We start from the raw sequence: 21,789 nt of genomic DNA on the forward strand, positions 1-21,789 counted from the left end.
TATACTGTGCGTCAGACAAGATGTTATTATCCAAGGCCCACTTCGTTATCCTAGCAAGTATGACCTTCCCCAGGATTTTTATAGAGGAGTCTATCAAGGATATGGGCCTATAGCATCTAGGGTCAGCCCTTTGGCCTTTCTTGAACACCGGTATTATGATAGAACGAGTCCAGGATTTAGGAAAACCCACAGTAGCCGAGGAGTTAAATACATTAGTCAATATATTGGCCCAGAACACCGGGTTTGCCTTGTACAGGTCGGTGGGGACTCCGTCCGGGCCAGGAGCCTTCTTTCCTGCAGAGTCTTCAATCGCTTTAGTGACTTCACCTATATGAAACCTAACTGGTGTCAAGGTGGTAACCAAGGCTTGCCCATTAAAAGATTCTAAATCAAGGTGGCTACCATATATGATTTTGAAATGACTCAACCAGTCCTCCTCTGCTATATTAGTTTCCATGACACCGTTTTTAATGTCGGAAAAAAGAGGAGTATTGATAATAGACCAAAATTTCGCACTATCTTTTAAGGTTGCTTTATCCATAAGATCGGCCCAGGCATTATGTTTAATTTCTTTTTTCCGGACCATCAATGCTTTTTTATAGTCGCTTCTTAACTGCGACACCAGAATTTTGTTCCTCGGACTGGCCTGAAGCGCATTTTTGAGATTATTATGAGCTTTGGTACAAATGTGATCAAACCAGCCGGAAACTACATTCTTGGGAGCTGGTCTACTTTTACTAGTTAGGCCCTTAGCCACAATGGAGCATATAACTTCAAACGAGGAAATTACTTCCTTCCCCGTAAGGAGTTGGTCTCCACAGATTTCCAGGTCCAGGGCCGCCTCTAACTTAATTGATTTAAAAAACTCCTCCGGAACTACCTTAGACCAGTTTAGCCTCCTCCCCTGGTCCTTTGCCTTAACTTCAATGTCCATCATATGTGGGGTTAAGGTATTTAAAAGGGAAAAACCATCTAACATTTCAATTACCACTGGATTATGGTCGCTAAAAATAGACTGAATCGCATTATAAAAACATACGTATTTTAAAAGACCAGAAGAAAGAAATATGTAGTCAATTATAGTGTTACTATCCCTTCCAATAAAGGTGGGCACCCGAGAATTTTGATCGTAGAAGCCTGGGTCGTACAACTGGTTTTCGGAAAGAAGTTTTTCCAGAGCTTCCCCCTTGCTTGAGTGCTCAAAATGCTGAGGGGATATCGAATCTGGCCCATCAATATCATATAAGCAACAATTATGACTACATAAGTGTACATTAAAATCACCTAACAAAATATAGTGACAGAAAGTGGTTTGCTTCAAAGAATAAGTATTTAAAAAATCCGCCAACCATAACAAGTGAGCGTTCGGCGAGTCCCCTTGCTGAGAGTTATAGCAATTTATCAGTAATAATTTTGTGTTATTGGATAGTTTAAATTCCATAATAAGGAAATTATTACATGAGCAAGATATCCTGCTAACTGTTCCTTTTAGATTCACCGAAAGCAGAACCACTAAACCTCCTGTAGCCCTCCCAGATACTGATTTTGATGCTGGAACAAAGTAGGACGTATAGCCATCTAACCAAAAATTACATTCAGTTTCCCAGGTCTCTTGAAATGCCAAGATGTCATAGTCCTTCAAGAAACTTAACCAGGATGTGTTATCTCTCTTGGCACGTAGGCCCGCAATATTCCATGTTAACATTTTGATTAGCCTTTTGGTTGATCCCCCCTTACAGTTATCAACAGTCGAGTGACTAACATTAATACATACGGTAGATACAGGGGGATGATTTTCTTCGTGAAGGACCTGGGATGGCTCGTCCCCCCCATGAATACCAGCCTCCTGTCAATCACACATATCAAGCAAAGAGAGTGCCTCAAAACGATTACACGTGGGTATGTTAGGCCCACCCAAAGACAGATGGTCAGCTCCTACACCCTGATGGGGAAAAGGCATCAAATCCGTCGCTGAAGTGTGATTTCTCCACCTTGTCGGGTGATAGCGATCCCTAGGGGGGAGATGGGTGTAAAAGAAACCTAGGGGACGCGCCTGAATACTATTTGCATCTTGTGCCAAGGATGCTGCCCTCAGTAACACGGTAGCCACATGTTGCGTGTGTCTGAAATTGGCTATGACACAATCGCCAGTAAATGATTTTTTGGAAGGCCCGATCCAATTTACTCTTCGAGTAGTTAAGATGTCGTTAGCCAGAATGAGAGGGAACCCACACTTCCTATGTAACCACGAAACTGTCTTTTGCTTGAGGGAGTCATGCGATTCCTTGTACGGAGAAACTGAATGCCTGTCCTGAGGTGGGACATTGGTTAAAATCACAACATAAGGGGAGCATGCCGGGGGTAAGTTTATGATTCTACCTTTCATTTCCACCTCTTCTTTATGTGCCGGGACCAACTCATTTACTACAGGGATAACTGGATTCGAAGCTAAAGTAATCACTGGAGGGGTTGGCGTGACTGTAGCATTAATACTGAAGGGCTGAGATGGTAACTGTAGGTGTTCTACTCTATCTAGGCTTTCTTGCCCAGCTGCACACTGCCCCTTCTTTTTGTTGCTATCTACCCAGTTTGAATGTTTTGTTAATAAACCTCCCAGCCTCTTAACCTCGTCAGCGACCTTATCGAGTTTCTGTACTAGAGGTTGCATGAGTAATTCTAATTTAGCATCAAGCAAAACCTCAAAGGAACTAAGTAGTTGGGAGAATTGGTCAGGGAATAGTGGGTTATTTCACCATAACTATTGTTTAAGTGCTCGTCTAATTCGGTGTGAGCTTTTTCCGTAATATCGACCCTTTTTTTTTCCTTTGTGAGAACCCCCCCCTTCTTGCTTTGTTGCTTTCTACAGTTCCTGACCGGTCTAGGAACAGGTGTAACCTCGTCTATAACTTCACTCGCTGGGGTTAAGTCCGCGACTAAAGGATCCGTGTAGACCTGAGCTATGGCCATAACGGTAGCGTTGGCTGGGGGATGGGGAGAGGAGTCACAAATACCTTTGTCCAATGGGTCTCTCAGAGCATTTAAAAGATTTTGGGGGTTATCTTGAGGGCTATCCATCCCCAAGGAAGCCCTTCGGTCACTGTTAATTTTGTTAACCTTTTTCACTAAGTAATTGTCAAGAGGGCCTGACCCCGAAAAACATGGTTCCCTTTGGCTTATAGGCATGTTAAATGCAAGACTGGGTTACAAATGTCAATAATAGTGGGTATTAAACTGGCTTGAAAGTTCAACTGAGCAGTCAACCGTTTGACAAATTACCAGAGTAGATGTCTTCAAAGATCTGGGAATCCTAAGCTCGGTGGTAAAGAGTATGGCCCAGCCCAGCCACGGACAGCCCCGGACGGCCACAGATGGCCCGCCCTCTGCCCGGGCTCAGCCCGGCGCCGCCCGCGCGCGTCCCGCGACGCGGAGGGAGCCTCGCTGTTTATTGCGCCTCCGGGCGCGTTATCCGGCGGAAGTGGGCGGGGCGGGAAAGAATGCTGGGACCTGTGGTTCTCGCCCGACTTCGGCCTCGGATGTCAAGAGGCGGCGGGGAGAACGGAACGGCCAAGGAGATGGTTGAGCTGCCACCAGAGCCCAGGTAAGTCCGCTGAGTCCGCTTTTCTCAGGTGTCGCTGCAAAGTCCCCCCGCTCCACCGAGGGAGCCTCGCTGTTTATTGCGCCTCCGGGCGCGTTATCCGGCGGAAGTGGGCGGGGCGGGAAAGAATGCTGGGACCTGTGGTTCTCGCCCGACTTCGGCCTCGGATGTCAAGAGGCGGCGGGGAGAACGGAACGGCCAAGGAGATGGTTGAGCTGCCACCAGAGCCCAGGTAAGTCCGCTGAGTCCGCTTTTCTCAGGTGTCGCTGCAAAGTCCCCCCGCTCCACCGAGGGAGCCTCGCTGTTTATTGCGCATCCGGGCGCGTTATCCGGCGGAAGTGGGCGGGGCGGGAAAGAATGCTGGGACCTGTGGTTCTCGCCCGACTTCGGCCTCGGATGTCAAGAGGCGGCGGGGAGAACGGAACGGCCAAGGAGATGGTTGAGCTGCCACCAGAGCCCAGGTAAGTCTGCTGAGTCCGCTTTCCTCAGGTGTCACTTCAGTTTAAAAACTAAATGTTCTTGTGCTGTAAGCGCTTATCCGGACAAAAGTAGTGCAGTAGCAGGGTCCTGCAGCCACATTTAAGCAAGTCAAGCTCCACTATGCCCGATACTGCTGTCATCCATCCCTGTCGATTCTTCGGCGTACTTTCAGTATCACATGTATGCGGATGACACGCAACTGTACCTTAAGATCTCCTCTCAAGAGGACATAAAAACGTTAAATGCGGCCCTTGCACAAACCCAACAATGGTTAGCTCAGAACCATCTGCTGTTCAATACACTCAAACTGGAATTTCTTTTGAACCCCCACTCCCCCCCCCCCTCCCTTCCCCCCAATCAGTCGGCTCCTACCCTGGATTGGCTTAAACAACCCACTGCTCTGAACTACACCCCTCATGTTGCAGACTCTGCCAAATCTTTAGGCATCACCTTGGATAAACACTTAAACATGCAAGTGCACATCAGTGCTACTATTAGCGGAGCCAACTTCCAACTTAACACCCGTAAGAAAATCAAACCTTTCCTCTCCCCCGAAGATCTCAGACCGGCGGTTCACTCCTTGGTTATCTCTAGATTGGAATATAGTCTGGTGACCCTTGCTGGACTTCCCAAAGCTAGCTTGGCCCCACTCAGAGCTACCCTGAACGCATCGGCTAGACTCATCAAGGGTTCTAGAAAACATGACCACTTCTCAACCGACCTTTTGCAACTAAATTGGCTATCTATCGAAGCCAGAATCCGACTCAAGATAGCCTGTCTGACCCATAAAGCCATACACTACAACACCCCGATCTACCTGGCAAATAAGCTTGAAATACGTCCACCCTACTCTTGAAACCACCAAGATTCAAAAAGAAAAGATCTTACAATCGTGTTTTCACCGGTCTTGCTCCAAGAATCTGAAACGCCCTGCCTCCCGAGAACAGATCCAATCCTTCCACTGCTTCCTTCAAGAAGCTTGTCAAACGGCTATTCTTGAACGAACTTTAACAGCATCAACTTGTGATCATGCTATTGTTTTGTTAATACTCTGATTCTTATTGTACTACACTGGTGCGTTTTATTGTATGCTTTTATGTTATTTTGCTCTCTTGCTCTAGGGCACCGCTGATAGCCCCAACTCATGACCTGATCTGTTTCCCCATTTATTGTAACTTCACCTACTGTCCCATAGTGTTTGTTACCCTTGCTTTCGCCAATTCTGTACAGCGCTCTGATACCCCTATGGGTCTTGTTCGCCCTTATTAAAACAAATCAAATAAATAAATACCATTCAATAATACCCCTCCCTAAACAGAGTAAAACCCTTTCTACTCCTTAGCACTACCCATCCCTAAACCCAAAAACTACTTACTATCCTTTAGCACTACCAATGTCTGAACCCTAAAACTCCCTTACTACCACTTAACACTACCCTGTGTGAATTCTAAAACCCTCTTCACTGCCCCCTACCACTATCCTTCCCTAAACCCTAAAAGCATTACTACCAATTAGCGCTACCAGTTTTTTAGCCCTAAAAACCTGTGACTATCCCATACAATACCCTTTCCTGAACCCTTAAACAGCTCATTACTCCTTAGCATCATCTATCTCTGAACCCTAAAACAGCTTACTACTCATTAATGCTACCCTTTCCTGAACCGTAAACCCCTTACCACCCCTACTACTGCCCTTTCCTCAAACCCTTAACACTACCTATAACTGAACCCTAGCAATTTCTTACAAACCCCTAACGCAACCCAGCTCTAAACTCTGAAACCCCCTTACAACCTCCATACAATCCATCCTTGAACCCTAAAAACCATTTGCAACCATGTTACTTTTAAATGCATTGTCATTGTAATGCGTTGTAATTTACCTCTTTGTAATGTACCTCAGTGTCATGGGAAATACATGGTTTTAACTTCACTGCAGTTGGGACACGTTGTTGACCAGCCTCCTGTCAATCACACATATCAAGCAAAGAGAGTGCCTCAAAACGATTACACGTGGGTATGTTAGGCCCACCCAAAGACAGATGGTCAGCTCCTACACCCTGATGGGGAAAAGGCATCAAATCCGTCGCTGAAGTGTGATTTCTCCACCTTGTCGGGTGATAGCGATCCCTAGGGGGGAGATGGGTGTAAAAGAAACCTAGGGGACGCGCCTGAATACTATTTGCATCTTGTGCCAAGGATGCTGCCCTCAGTAACACGGTAGCCACATGTTGCGTGTGTCTGAAATTGGCTATGACACAATCGCCAGTAAATGCTTTTTTGGAAGGCCCGATCCAATTTACTCTTCGAGTAGTTAAGATGTCGTTAGCCAGAATGAGAGGGAACCCACACTTCCTATGTAACCACGAAACTGTCTTTTGCTTGAGGGAGTCATGCGATTCCTTGTACGGAGAAACTGAATGCCTGTCCTGAGGTGGGACATTGGTTAAAATCACAACATAAGGGGAGCATGCCGGGGGTAAGTTTATGATTCTACCTTTCATTTCCACCTCTTCTTTATGTGCCGGGACCAACTCATTTACTACAGGGATAACTGGATTCGAAGCTAAAGTAATCACTGGAGGGGTTGGCGTGACTGTAGCATTAATACTGAAGGGCTGAGATGGTAACTGTAGGTGTTCTACTCTATCTAGGCTTTCTTGCCCAGCTGCACACTGCCCCTTCTTTTTGTTGCTATCTACCCAGTTTGAATGTTTTGTTAATAAACCTCCCAGCCTCTTAACCTCGTCAGCGACCTTATCGAGTTTCTGTACTAGAGGTTGCATGAGTAATTCTAATTTAGCATCAAGCAAAACCTCAAAGGAACTAAGTAGTTGGGAGAATTGGTCAGGGAATAGTGGGTTATTTCACCATAACTATTGTTTAAGTGCTCGTCTAATTCGGTGTGAGCTTTTTCCGTAATATCGACCCTTTTTTTTTCCTTTGTGAGAACCCCCCCCTTCTTGCTTTGTTGCTTTCTACAGTTCCTGACCGGTCTAGGAACAGGTGTAACCTCGTCTATAACTTCACTCGCTGGGGTTAAGTCCGCGACTAAAGGATCCGTGTAGACCTGAGCTATGGCCATAACGGTAGCGTTGGCTGGGGGATGGGGAGAGGAGTCACAAATACCTTTGTCCAATGGGTCTCTCAGAGCATTTAAAAGATTTTGGGGGTTATCTTGAGGGCTATCCATCCCCAAGGAAGCCCTTCGGTCACTGTTAATTTTGTTAACCTTTTTCACTAAGTAATTGTCAAGAGGGCCTGACCCCGAAAAACATGGTTCCCTTTGGCTTATAGGCATGTTAAATGCAAGACTGGGTTACAAATGTCAATAATAGTGGGTATTAAACTGGCTTGAAAGTTCAACTGAGCAGTCAACCGTTTGACAAATTACCAGAGTAGATGTCTTCAAAGATCTGGGAATCCTAAGCTCGGTGGTAAAGAGTATGGCCCAGCCCAGCCACGGACAGCCCCGGACGGCCACAGACGGCCCGCCCTCTGCCCGGGCTCAGAATCTGAAACGCCCTGCCTCCCGAGAACAGATCCAATCCTTCCACTGCTTCCTTCAAGAAGCTTGTCAAACGGCTATTCTTGAACGAACTTTAACAGCATCAACTTGTGATCATGCTATTGTTTTGTTAATACTCTGATTCTTATTGTACTACACTGGTGCGTTTTATTGTATGCTTTTATGTTATTTTGCTCTCTTGCTCTAGGGCACCGCTGATAGCCCCAACTCATGACCTGATCTGTTTCCCCATTTATTGTAACTTCACCTACTGTCCCATAGTGTTTGTTACCCTTGCTTTCGCCAATTCTGTACAGCGCTCTGATACCCCTATGGGTCTTGTTCGCCCTTATTAAAACAAATCAAATAAATAAATACCATTCAATAATACCCCTCCCTAAACAGAGTAAAACCCTTTCTACTCCTTAGCACTACCCATCCCTAAACCCAAAAACTACTTACTATCCTTTAGCACTACCAATGTCTGAACCCTAAAACTCCCTTACTACCACTTAACACTACCCTGTGTGAATTCTAAAACCCTCTTCACTGCCCCCTACCACTATCCTTCCCTAAACCCTAAAAGCATTACTACCAATTAGCGCTACCAGTTTTTTAGCCCTAAAAACCTGTGACTATCCCATACAATACCCTTTCCTGAACCCTTAAACAGCTCATTACTCCTTAGCATCATCTATCTCTGAACCCTAAAACAGCTTACTACTCATTAATGCTACCCTTTCCTGAACCGTAAACCCCTTACCACCCCTACTACTGCCCTTTCCTCAAACCCTTAACACTACCTATAACTGAACCCTAGCAATTTCTTACAAACCCCTAACGCAACCCAGCTCTAAACTCTGAAACCCCCTTACAACCTCCATACAATCCATCCTTGAACCCTAAAAACCATTTGCAACCATGTTACTTTTAAATGCATTGTCATTGTAATGCGTTGTAATTTACCTCTTTGTAATGTACCTCAGTGTCATGGGAAATACATGGTTTTAACTTCACTGCAGTTGGGACACGTTGTTGTGGATGCATTGTAGTGGTACTATAACTTGCATGCTAGATCCCTGTACTGACTTCCTGTCTCCTTGACATTATTCAGAACTTTCTCTTCATTTCGAATCTATTTTGGTTTTTGTGACAGAAAGGATGCTATTGCTTCTGAAGACCACATGTGTCACAAGCTCTGACCTTGTGGCATGTTCCAATAGTGAGTTCAGCCTCTTGAAAAACATTCAAGACTTGACTTTCATCATAGCGCTATGTCAGATTTCTGGCAGCCTGTATGCTTTTCCAGCCTGAATTTCCGAGCACTGCTGACTGGTTTGCCAATACCCTTGCAGGCCAAGGATAGGTGAACGAATCAGCACAACAATGGCTGGCGCTTGCTAGCTTCATCACGTCTGAGGCATGTGACCATTAGCAAGTTCTTCTACAGCCTCTGTTGTTTGCTTTAGTTTAGTTCTGGTCATTGGTGCAGCACAGCAGTTTGACGGACCTTCTTTTTTCAAGATAGTTCTTCATTCTTGTGCTGCAGTAATTTAACTTTTTCCTAAACTTTTCACTCTTTAGTTGTGTGTCTTTTATTTTGAGGTAGAACAGTTTTTTGTGCATCCAGAGTTAGCACTGATAGGTCTAGCACTGTTTTAAGTGCTCCCTTAAATCTTGATCTCACGCTATTTTTAATGGATACACTTGTCTGAGTCCTGGTGTTATAGTTCCTCAGTTTCCATGCTTTCTTAGCTCACAATGTGATGCTTTACTATCCTTGCTTACTTACCTCGGTGCACGAGCAACCTTGGCCATTGCCCAGTCGAGCGGTCATATGCAGCCATAGAGGAGTCCGTCCTTGGTCTCACCCCCTGCGCCGTCACCTACCCAGCCGGTCATTTAACATTGTTTTCCTCGTTTCCCCGTTGTGTTTCCTTCCCTCCCCCTCCTCCTCCCTCTGCGATTCTTTAATTTAATTGATGTAACTATGTAACCTGTAACTCGCTGATCCTCATGTAAAGCGCTCTGATACCTCCGGGTCTAGCCAGCGCTATATAACACTTTTCAAATAAATAAATAATATGGTGGTTCATATTATTGATGAGATTGCCAACACAGAAGACGGGCTTCCTTTTCGGAAGGCTGGTATGATCTCGAATGATAGGGGTCAACCTGTGGAGTGTTGATTTAGTTTTTTTGGTCCTCATCATATTCCTGGCATTTCCCCTTTAATTGGCCAGGACTATATGCAGGTCCAAATAGGCTTTCATCCTCTGACTCCTCTGTGTCTAAGAGACTTTCAGGTGGCTTCTTGGAAACTTTTATAAGGGAAGCTGCAACGAGTCAAAAAGCAATGGCAGAGCCTAGTTGAATGATTCAAAAAACAAACCTGCTCGGGGCATCGCTTCGGCGCCGATAGCCCATGGCCGCTTGACGTGGGACCTCAGCTGCAACGGGACGAGTTTCTGTCCGCGGGCGCTGGCTTTTGCATCTTTCTGACAGACCTCCGCTGCCTCCTGCTGGGGGAACATGACGCGCACCCGGTGAGCGTTTTTTTCTCACTGAAATTAGCCTAAATTGGCTGTGTTTGCCTCACGGACATTCGCCCCTCAGAACAGCCGCCATTTTGAGAGCTTCCTCACGCTAATGCCTCTCAAGGGCTAAACATGCTGAAGTGGATTCCAGCGACTTTTTCAAGTATCGGAGGCTTTCTCCCTGCATAAAATGTAAATTTGATGCTTCTGACAACTTCTTGCTGCCTTTATTATGGCTTTTTTGCTGTGGCTACCTATTGTTGTGGATTTGTATTTTTTCTTACGTCTTCCTTCTACTTAATCCAGTTATATTTTTCATGTATAATTTGGCTCAATGTCTTTTTGCATCTGCTCTGCTCCATTTTTGAGGTGCCCTCGCCTGAATTCCTACGCAAACAGTTGCCACCAGGATTGTAATGCTTCCTCTATTTGATGACAGCAGCTCTGCTCCTTGAGGGTTTATCCCTTCAGCCGCTTCACTATCTCTCAGGCATTTTCATTTGACTTTATTCCATTTGACTGTGTTGGAAGCTTTTTTCACCTTTCAAGTGCCTGTTTTTCTTTGCCTTTTTGTGAGGTTTATTGAACATACCTGCCTCTTATCCTACGTGCTGCTTTGGCTGTGTTTATTCCGTATCATTCATATATGGGAAAGTTGCGTAAACCACAGTTTGTGTTTGTACCTAAACTTCACACTACTTTGCCATCACCAATTTCCCCTTCAGCAAGTCTTTCACCGCATAGCGTAGGCGAGATGGCAGGTGTTTCTTCCAACCGCTCCACTTCAACTCAATTGACTGTTGCTAAACCTTCTCCGCCACTATCATCAACCAAGCGCCTAAAGCAGGATCCTCCATCTCCTGACAAATCGTCGCCTCCTCCTATATCTTTGGAGATTTTACTGGAAGAAATTAGAGCTCTTCGTCCATTTGTAGAAGAAACTAACAGTAAAATGCAACTTTTGGAGGAGAAGTGGTATACGATGGAATCCAGAGTGTCCTCGGTATAGCAGCAGCTCCATTTGGTGCACGATACCTCTCAGAGGCTCTCTTCCTTGGAACAAGAGGTCCGTGATCTTCGGTCCCAAGCAGAGGATTTGGAAAATAGGAACAGAAGGAACAACCTACGTATTTATGGTCTCCCTTGAGGGTGAGGACCCTGTTACCTTCTTCTCCTCCTTCTTGCCGAAGCTCTTGGATATGCCTTCTTCCACCTCTCTCAATATTCAGAGAGCGCATCGTCTGGGCCCTCGGCTCTCCAGCTCTGCGGCTCCCACGAAACCAAGAGGAATCATCATTCTTTTTTTGAAGTTCACTGACTTGCTTTCTGTTCTCTCGGCAGCCAGAGCCAAACGTCAGGTTTCTTGGCTCGGACAGAGGGTGTTTATTTCACAAGATGTATCCAATGTAACGGCATCAAGAAGAAAGGAATTCCTTAATCTTCGACCTCCTCTGCGATCCCTTGGTGCTCGTTATGGCCTCTTCCACCCCTGCATCTTTAAGGTGACATCTCAGAATCAGACTCGAACTTTCCATGATCCAGCGGATCTTAAGAAATTCATCCATTCTCATACTACTTCTGTTATGGATACAGCTGGTCCTTCCAATGGTTGACTTTTTGTCATTCTTTTTTTTTTTTTTGCTCATTAGCTATTCTACAGTCATAGCCTTGTTTTGTTTTTCATCTTTTTCTTATTAATGCTCTTTGATTTGTTTATTAAGCGGCCTGTTACCTTTCTTTGAATTGTAGCTATGCTACATGATCATTGTTGTCCATATATTTAGTTATGTGCCTATTTACGTATGTGTTTATTTCTCTTCTTCTTCATGCCTTTTTTTCGCTAATTATTTCTTCTCTATTTCATATAGGGTTTTTTTTGTCTCCAGTGCCTGTAAGGTCCTTATTTTGTCTCCCCCCGTCCTGGTGCGGTCCGGATGTCCTTGGTTTAGGTGATTCGTCCTGTCTTGTGTCGTCCCTGCCCTGACATCTCTTCCCTCGACCCCTTTAGGTATGTCGCATCGGTCATCCTTTTTGGATATGTACTGTATTTTCTTTCTCTTCCTTTGTCTTTTCTTTCCCCTCCTTCCTCCTTTCCCTCTTTCTCTATCACATTCATACTCCTTTCCTATCTGCTGTCTCATCTAACAACCTCCACTTTACCCTTTCTTTATTTTTATTTTCTTGCTGGTATTTGCCCCTTTCTCTTTTTCTTTCTACTGATCCTATCTCTCCTTTTCTTCTCTTCATTGAGTTTTCTTCCTATTCTATCTACTATTGCATACTTGAGTTTTTATAAGTATTTTCAACTTTTAATGTTTCTCCGTTCAGAGTTATTTCCTGGAATGTAAAAGGTTTTATTAATCCTAATAAACGACAGAGAATCCTTTCCCACCTAGCTTCGTATAACCCCGATATAGTTCTTTTGCAGGAAACACACCTTACAGAAACTGAATCTCTTAAGTTAAAAAGAAGCTGGGTGGGTACGGTCCTATTCTTTCCATCTACCAATAAAAAAAATGGTGTTATTATTCTATGTCATAAAAAGTTGAAGTGTAAAGTTTTATCACACGAGAATGATAAGGATGGACGATGGATTCTAGCAAAGTTATTAATCAATTCTGTTTCTTTAACTGTTTTTAATATTTACGGTCCTACTCAACCTGATTGTACTTTTTGGCCTTCGATTACGCAAAAATGTATTCAATTTCGAGATGATTTCTTCATTCTAGGTGGTGACTGCAACCAAATTGTTGATCTGTTTTTTTTTTTAACCCATAGTTATCTCTGATCACGCCCCAATTGTTACGGACCTGGACTTACTTCCTCTCCGTCCAAAATCCTCTCGTTGGCGTTTTAATAATTCCTTACTTACTGACCCTCTTTTCTCCTCCTCATTTCGCTCTTTTGCTAAGGAATTCTTCGAGTTTAATTGTGACTCTGATTCTTCTCCCCATATTATATGGGATTCTTTTAAAGCCACGGCTAGAGGTTTCATCATAGATTTTGTCTCTAAGAATAAGAAGCGTTTTCTTCAGAAACAGAAGTCTGCCTTAGCACATATTAAGCACTTGGAGCATGAGTTTTATACCTCTTCCACCAATTCTATTTCACCTGAGTTGATACACGCCAAGATTGAGTTCAATAAATCTTCTAATGATAATGCGTCATCAATACTTCTTCGCAGTAGTGCCCGGTACTATGGTGGTTGTAACAAGGCAGGGAAACTCTTAGCGAACTATCTCAAATCCCGTAAGGAACGTAAACTTATTGACTCTATTTATTCCTCTACTAACTCCCTTCTCTACAAAGATCAGGATATTCTGGATGAATTTAAATTGTTTTATCAAAATCTATATACCCCTGAATCTCCCTCTTCCTCTGCTATCATCCAAGCTTATCTTGATAAACTTCCTATTCCTTCTACTTCTCATCTTAATTTTCTTGATCTTGAAAAAGCCCTTTCACTTCAGGAATTCTCTAATGCTTTAAGTACTCTTACTAAAGGCAAATCACCTGGCCCAGACGGTTTTTCTGTAGAATTTTATTTACATTTTTCTGATCTGTTGCTTCCCAAGCTATTGATGCTATTTCATTCATTTAATTCCACTGGTAAGACAGAAGGTACCTTTCAGGAAGCCACCATTTGCCTTATTCCTAAAGATGGTCGTGACTCTCAATTCTGTAAAAACTACCTCCCAATCTCCCTTGTTAATGTGGATTATAAATTATTTGCTAAGCTCCTTGCATTACGTTTAGACTCCCTCATGCCCCATCTTATTGGTAAAGAGCAGTGTGGTTTTGTTAAAGGTAGACTGACTTCTGACAATTCTCGCCTTTTTCTCAATGTCTTAAATAAAGCCTCCTCCCTCTCCTCTTCACTGGCCGCTATCTCAGTTGACGCAGAGAAAGCTTTCGATAGAGTTGATTGGTCCTTCCTGTTTACATCACTGCATTGGCATGGCTTCGGTCCTAATTTCATATCACTCATTTCCTTACTCTATTCAGCTCCGAAGGCCTCGCTTTTAGTTAATGGCCGTGTCTCTTCCTACTTTCCTCTTCGGCGAGGTGTTCGTCAGGGCTGTCCTCTATCCCCTCTACTTTTTGTCCTAGCCCTCGAACCCTTTTTGACCTCTATTCATACCAATGATTCCATCTCTGGCTTTCCTTACGGTGATCATCAACTGAAACTCTCTGCGTATGCAGACGATATTCTTTTCTTCTTTTCTTCTCCCGAAACCTCTATTTCTCCTTTAATGTCTGAGTTCGTCTCTTTTTCACAGGTTTCCGGTTATAAAATCAATTCTGATAAGACTGAAATTCTTCCTCTCACGAAATACTGTTTTTCGCATTCCTTCTCCTCCACTGGATTTGCATGGAACAGCTCCAAAATTAAATATCTTGGCATATGGTTTTCCAACTCCATAACGTCTTCCATTTAGCTAAACATGTCCGCTGCATTATCTCGTATTGAGAAACTAACTTCTTCCTGGAATCCTCTTTTTTTATCCTGGTGGGGACGTTTAGACTCGATTAAAATGATGATTGCCCCGATTCTAATTTACATCCTATCCATGCTTCCTGTCCATATTCCTGCTCTTTATTTCAAACGCATTGATTCATGCCTATCAAGATTTCTTTGGAAGAATAAAAAACCCAGAATTGCTTTATCCTCTCTTCGTAAACCAAAGTCTAATGGTGGTGTGAATTTCCAGAATTTTCTTCTTTATCATAAATCTTTCTCTTTACGCCAAGCTTCAAAATGGCTTATTTCGGACCTCTCCCCCTTTACTCCTCTTTGGCTTCTTATTGAACATATCGCGCTACTGCCCCATTCGTTCAATGAAGTCCTCCGTTTCTCCACCAAAACTTCCCTTGCCTCTCTCCCTCTATTTAAACACACCTGTTCTTTATTGAAACCTCGGTTTCGCCCTACGGTCATTTCTCGCGAATCCTTCTTAGAATCCCCTATCTGGTATAATTCGCTTATCCTCTTAAATAACAGGCCCATTTTCTGGAAAACATGGAGATTAAAAGGCATTATATGGGTCAAGCATCTTTTTGACGGTATCTCCCCTTGCTCCTTTTCCCATTTTCAGTCCCTCTTCCATTGCTCTCGATCCTTTTTCCCACAGTTCACTACGCTTATGGCGATAATAACTGACAGTTATTATTCTGTTCCCTCCTCTTGCTCTTCGGACTCTCAGAACTGTCTCCTTGCGATACTTTGTACTTCAACCACAGCCTGTCTTATCTACAAATTCTTTTCAGCCCCCAACCCAAATCGTATGAAATCTAAACTAGAACTCTCCTGGGAGTCGGATCTAGGATGCGAATGGTCTATAGTCTTTTGGGATAAACTTTGGACCAGATCTTTAAAGATTTCCCGTTCTGCCTCTCTAACTCAGTCGATGTTTTTCCTTTAGCACAGACTTTATCTTTCTCCTCTTTCTTTATCTCGTTTTTCTTCTTCAACTGAATCTAAATGTTGGACTTGTGGTTCCTCAGATGCTGACCTTCTTCATCTTCTCTTCCTTTGTCCTTCAGTTTCTGTCTTCTGGGAGAAAGTCTGGTCATACATTTCCCGTCTGTTCTCTATTTCCATTCCTTACTCTATCCCTCTCCTTTTTGCTGGCAGTCTTTATGAATCTTTAGTGCTTTCCCCACAATCTCATGGTCTTTTTGACCTCATGCTTGGCCTGGCTTTGCAACACATCTCTTTTAACTGGAAATCCCTCACAAGTCTATCCATACAGCATTCGTGGAATACTCTCTGTCAATACCATAGACTAGATGTTGCTTTCGCCTCCTCATGTGTACCAGCATATAATAAGGATTTGTTCTGGTTGCCTCTTACCATATATTTGGACCGAATTTCTCACGCTTGTCATCTGACAATTTTAAACCTCCTTGAATGATTATCTCTGTCTCTTTATACTTATATTTACATTTATATGTATTTGCTTTCTTTTTATTTTATATATTTATTATTTGTATCCTGTTGCACTGTTATACATTTCGACTCATTTCACAAGTTGTTTTGTGACTATCTATGACATGTAAATAGTATACTCTTCTTTACTTTCCGACTTTCACCCTCCCCTCTTACCTTCCCCCCTCTTTTCTTTTCCTCCCCTCCTCTGTAAACTCCCGAAAATGCTTTCATGCTTCTTTTATGGTATCCAGATTATTCACTTATTGCATCTCTTGTTGTTTCCTATATATATTGCTGGTTGTTTCTGTTTTATTAAATCCCAATAAAGCTTTTCAAACACAAAAACAAACCTGCTGGATTTACCGTCCTTGGAGGAAATGTCTGATCCTGTCCAACAAAGGGTGGTAAAATGCCACTAGGGGCAAACTAAATTGGCTTGGAGGCTGATGCCAGATGGGCAGAGGACTGCCATTGGTGGCCTGGATGTTGTACGCTTAATCCCGGCCCGACAGGTGAAAGCGGAGAATCTTGGCGATGCTGGTATGCAAAACTCCTGGAGTAGCCTCGAAAGGGGGTTAAATTGCTCAGAGTGCTGTCTCACTGGTGTGGAAAGGCCTAAGGAGCATGTTGTGGCCCAGTGTTCTTTGAAGTGCTCCAATACTGAGTCAGGATTCTCGCCAAACAGACGAGAACCGTCACCTGGCATATCCATCAAAGGGGCCTGCACGTCACAAGATCCACTTATGAAGGCATGGAAAGAAGGGAACTGATGTTGACGTGGAGGCAATGCTTATATACAGTTCCATTTTCACTTCGGGGTGGAACAATTCAACGCAGGGTCACACAGGGCCACCTACCAGCACAAAGGAACAATGCTGTTTAAATCTTACATATCTAGTCTAGTGCCTTGGGATATGGGATACTCTAAAGGCAAGGAGTCTGCGGTGAGATGTATCCATTGGAAACGTTTTATTAGATGGAGAGGGAAACCTGCCTTAAGGACTACTCATAAAAAAGACACAGCTTCCTGGTGGGCACAAGTCTCTCCTAATCTGGATATGCTCTGGTTCCAATCACACTAGTTTCAAACAACTTGGGATAGTTTTAGGCAGAACTGTAGCAATCAATCATGATGGGCCTAATCATGCAGTCATTAGTTAGTGTTTATATCCTTATGTTCATCATCCAATTGAACAACCACGTCCATGACAAATAAGACACATCTATCTCTTTATTGGAAATGTGCATTTTATTAAACAAGTCTAAATACAGAAACAATGTGTTGAGCACAGAGGCTACATGCTTATGCTATATATGTACACAGATTCACAGTGTGTCCCGCACACCGCCCACTTTTCTTAAGCTTGTGCAAACACTCATCACATGGCCAACAATGCTGGGGCTGCCTCGCTGGTGCAGAGGCCAGGCCATCACAGACTTCACAAGGAGGAGATACAAAGGTTGATGAGGTAAACATAAAATTCAAAAATGCAGAGAGTGACTCTGGAGGGCTACCAGGGGGCATGAGACACTGAAGGGGTTTTATAATTGCAGGATACCGGTGTGGGCAGATGGGGTGGCAGAGGCGCAACCTATGCCTGCCTTGCTGGCACCCACCTACTAAATACTGAGTTTCTAGCTGTGTTGGGGACATTTTCACTCAACAAGTTTCTTCCCGCACCCCAGGAGCACTTTTGCAAATGCATTGCTGGCCAGGATGCCGTGTAATGTCAGCCAGCGACATGTTTTTCCTTCAGAAAGAAACCCCAGCAGCGGCTTTTTTTTTCATGGTCACTAAACCATGCCTTACATGGCACGTGCAAACAAAAGAACAGCTTAAAAACCACAATCAAAACAGGGTGGGCCTTTCAATGCTGTTGAACCAGCTGACCTGTGGTGGCTGGCCCTCTGGCAAGCGGTTTCCATGGCGGTGGAGCCAGCTGGGGATGTGTCGTTAAAACCTGGTGGCCCCCCACTTCTAAATGAAGCATGGGAAGTACAAGGTGGATGGAGTGGGGAATCCACCAATGTCTTGCAGATGCTTTATTTCTGGCAACTTTTAAATAAGTCCATAAGAGTTCAGCAGGCATGAAATCTCAGAGGGGTCTATAACCAAGCAATAAAGCAGCCCCACAGCATGGAATGCCACAGCACCCCATAAGAAAGTTTTACTATATCACAGCAGGCATCTAACATGATGCCTCTATAACCAGACTGAGAGTAAAGGTGCAGAACCTACATTCCTGTAAGAAAGGGACCTTGCAGTGAACAAATTGCTTGTAAGTATGATCTATGCATTCACAGACCTCGCTGGAAAGCAAATGAACTGGGGAATATAAATACATGTATTTTCACAACTCTGCAAATGTTGGCCCTCCTTCGCCCACAAAGGCAATCATTGCGCTAACTAGAATTTGTGAAAAAGAATGACTGCAGCCACCGAGTGGAGAGTCCATTTCTGAAGAGCACAATGCAATACCTCGGTCTGCCAAAATATAGAAATTACAGCTTGCAATTATGGGGCGGAAGAGTGAGAACGGTGTTCACCTATGGTGCCCACGACAGTGGTGTGCGTACAATGCGGTCTTCTAACCATCAACATTGCCATCTACTTGTTTATGTTATTTAGGATTATTTTCCATTGATGAAAGGGAGTAGGGGAAGAGGCACTTAGGGCAAGAAAGACCACCAAGCGGGCCTATGTATTAATATGAATCAGATTTTACTTTTCCAAATAATAGTCCTGCATCACCAAGAAGGATAATTTCATGAATGCTTGTTCCAATCTTGAGGGTCGCGGCATGTAAGAAAATTGAGTAAAGAGAGGCCGTTTGAAGACGCCTCACTAAAGACTCAAATTCAGCAAAAATGACACAGGGCCCAAATTACGTTCAAGGAAATTCTTTTGCTGCCACATTCATGGTTAAGGCTTTCAAGGTGAGCTACCGGCTGAAAGAAAGTAGTTTATTTATTTTGGGCTAAAGCGATCCAATCACAAATACCACAATCTTCAAAGACCCTATCATATTGGTACAGTCTTAAGAGTTTGTCTACAAAAAGCGAACTCTATAGCTACAATGGTTTCAATCGCTGAACCAGGCTGAATAATTTAAATAAACTTTTCTAAAAGTAATAAGCCATTGAGTGACAGAGTTGAAATTTACTGTGTCCATAGCTGTTGGTTTTTAAGCAAAACTGCACAATAGGTTAGAGGGGAAACCCAGCCAGTAGCAACCAACCAGTGCATCTTCTGCCAAAAGAGAAAAATAAACCCCTTTTACGATAGAGGTAATCACTGGAAATAAAATTAGCCGTCCAAATCTCAAGAAAGTAGACATTTCCAGAACCACTATGCTTTACTGTCCCAGCTGGAGTAAAGTTCTTGCCCCATCCTGGTGTTGGGTGCTCCTAGATAGGAATACATGGACAGGCAGATACAGACTGAGAATCAGAGTCACTTCTGCATCATCAGAGCAGGAGCGGGCAAGAAGTCTATCCTTATGTATTCAAGGCTCTTCTTCCATAATCCAGTAAGGGAACTTCCAAGTTTTGACTTCCAACTACCTTAGTAGCTGTTTCCATGACAGTCACTTATGTGTAACAACATTCCATGTGATAAGACATTTCAAAAGGTAAGTCTACCATGCTACCGAGGTGCCTACTTATGGAAGTGAAGCGTGCGATATGCTCGACAATAAGAGGTAATGACTAGATCACAAGAGACCATGCTTTCCCTCTGTATCACCCCCATTTCGTGTAACAAAGGCCCAACCTTTATTATGGAATGGAGAATAGAGGCTCCTCAGATTGTACCGGGATGAACATTGGGCCATGGTGGTAGTTCACTTTACCCCCAGAGCCATGCGATTGGAAAAAGGGAATTGATGAATGAGGTGACAACCATCCTCGGCATAAAGAGTGTGAGGGGCGATGAGCATTATGCTGGCCCTTGGACTCCAAATAAACAGCCCCAGTGTTTAGGCCAGAGAGCCGCAGAGGTATCTGAGGATTTACAATTATGATACTGGAAGGTGCCAACCCTTGACAAATAGAGTCCAGGACCTCAGAAGTTGGGCTGTAAGTCCCTTCGGTCAAAGTGTGTATTGGAGTTACCTTGCAACTCCAGAGGCAGGTTCTGGTGCAAAGGGAACTTGAAAATACCAGTACTTGGGTGTTCACTACTGCTTTGGGATGAAGGTTACATAAGGCGGTCTCATCTTGTGTTTGCTGACGAGTTAACTTGGGTTGAGGGAATGATGTTGATGCTGTATCAGTGCAGCGTTAAAGGAGATCAGCATGCAAAAACCAAATAGCTTTTAGCAGGAGGCATATATGATGCTGATTTAAGTCCAGGAAAGACACCCTGGGAAATCCCAGAGCAGCAAAAGAGAGCTTAGTGGGGCATCTGCATCAAAGCACCTCCTCCAAGAGAAACAGGAGATATTTAAACCCTCCTTTATGCATCACAAAGGTTGAGACCATTGTGTCCTGTATTAAAGGCAAGCAAAGTCCTATTTAGAGCTCAGAGAGGTTCCTTGGAGAGCCAGCATCATCCTCATTCTCTGCAAAAAGGAGAACAAAGGACTGCAGGAATGGAGGTGATATGGGTGTTTGGGTTGTTTGGTGTAGTTGCCCATGCGTCCTGGCAGCGTTTGAAAAGTGGAGAATTACAGATCCCCTGCTGCCAAAAGACACTGGAGAAGACACTGTATAGAAGCAGATGGAAATGTACATACACATTCTTATACTCCAGGCATGTACAAATAATCTGTGAAAACAAAGGGTATGGGTGGGAGCAGACCAATGATGTCTCGCCTCTCTACGAATCCTTTTGCAGGCGGAAGAGGTGGGTAAAAGGATCAGTGTGACACATATGATGGCTTGCATCTCATTGTGACTTCTGTGCTCATTGCCAGCATCTCAAGTAATCATTTCCCCCCTTGTATAAGGATGTATAAGGAATAACAGGGAGAGCTTGCAAGGAGGAGGGGAGGAATTGGATTAGAAATAGAAAACAATAAGGCTTTAGGTCTATACCATGGTTTTAACATTGGCTTGAAAAGATGCGTTATCGATTACTAACCTGTTTTCAAGGTAAAGTACACGAGGAGTTTGGAATATAAAATGTTATACTCCCCACATGCCCATACCTTGACTTTATGTTGTTAGTCGATACTGCAGATACAATATCCTTGCAAGTTGGTATTGAAAACACAATATTGTGACATGCAAACCTACATTCAACTGCTCATGTAAAAGTATGCTTTGGATTTAGACAGGCAGGCCACAGAAACTGGATCCAGGCTGGCTACCAATATTTCATATCTGTAGCTACCTAAAATGAATACTTAGCTAGATGCAGATGGAGCCTGGAATGTCCACAAGGCCACAAATCTTTCATAAATCTTTTGTATTAGATTACAAGCCCTATAATGGACTGGAGGAAGGCCTTTCTCTTATCCTTTTACTCATCCCACCAAGATAAGGTAGAGCTGTAGCTGTGCCTTAAATTCTGTTCTGTCCAATCCTGTCACTGCACACATGACTGAGCGCTCTGTAGTCCACCTCTTGCAGGTCCAGACAGATCAGGGACAGCTGTGGGTGCAACGTAGTGACATACTCCTGATCTCTGTTAGTGAATCTTCTCATCTGCCTGGAATCTGGAGGAAAATCATAAACAATTGGTCAAAGTGAAACAGTGTGGCTCACATTCACTTGCAGACTTGGGCACAGCCATAAAA

General features: G+C 43.7%; 1 protein-coding gene across 1 annotated transcript in view; it reads right to left on the reverse strand.

The window, feature by feature from the left end:
* Positions 1 to 17,278: 17,278 nt before the first annotated feature.
* The window catches only part of CTC1 (CST telomere replication complex component 1), a 191,922-nt gene continuing 187,411 nt past the window's right edge, over positions 17,279 to 21,789 (reverse strand). The window contains exon 24 of the mRNA XM_085636896.1: positions 17,279 to 21,708. Within this exon, the coding sequence (XP_085493022.1) occupies positions 21,554 to 21,708 (155 nt within the window). The 3' untranslated portion in view covers positions 17,279 to 21,553. The remainder of the gene's footprint in view (positions 21,709 to 21,789) is intronic.

This window comes from Triturus cristatus, chromosome 12, assembly GCF_964204655.1.
Source record: "Triturus cristatus chromosome 12, aTriCri1.1, whole genome shotgun sequence".
Lineage (NCBI taxonomy): Eukaryota > Metazoa > Chordata > Amphibia > Caudata > Salamandridae > Triturus > Triturus cristatus.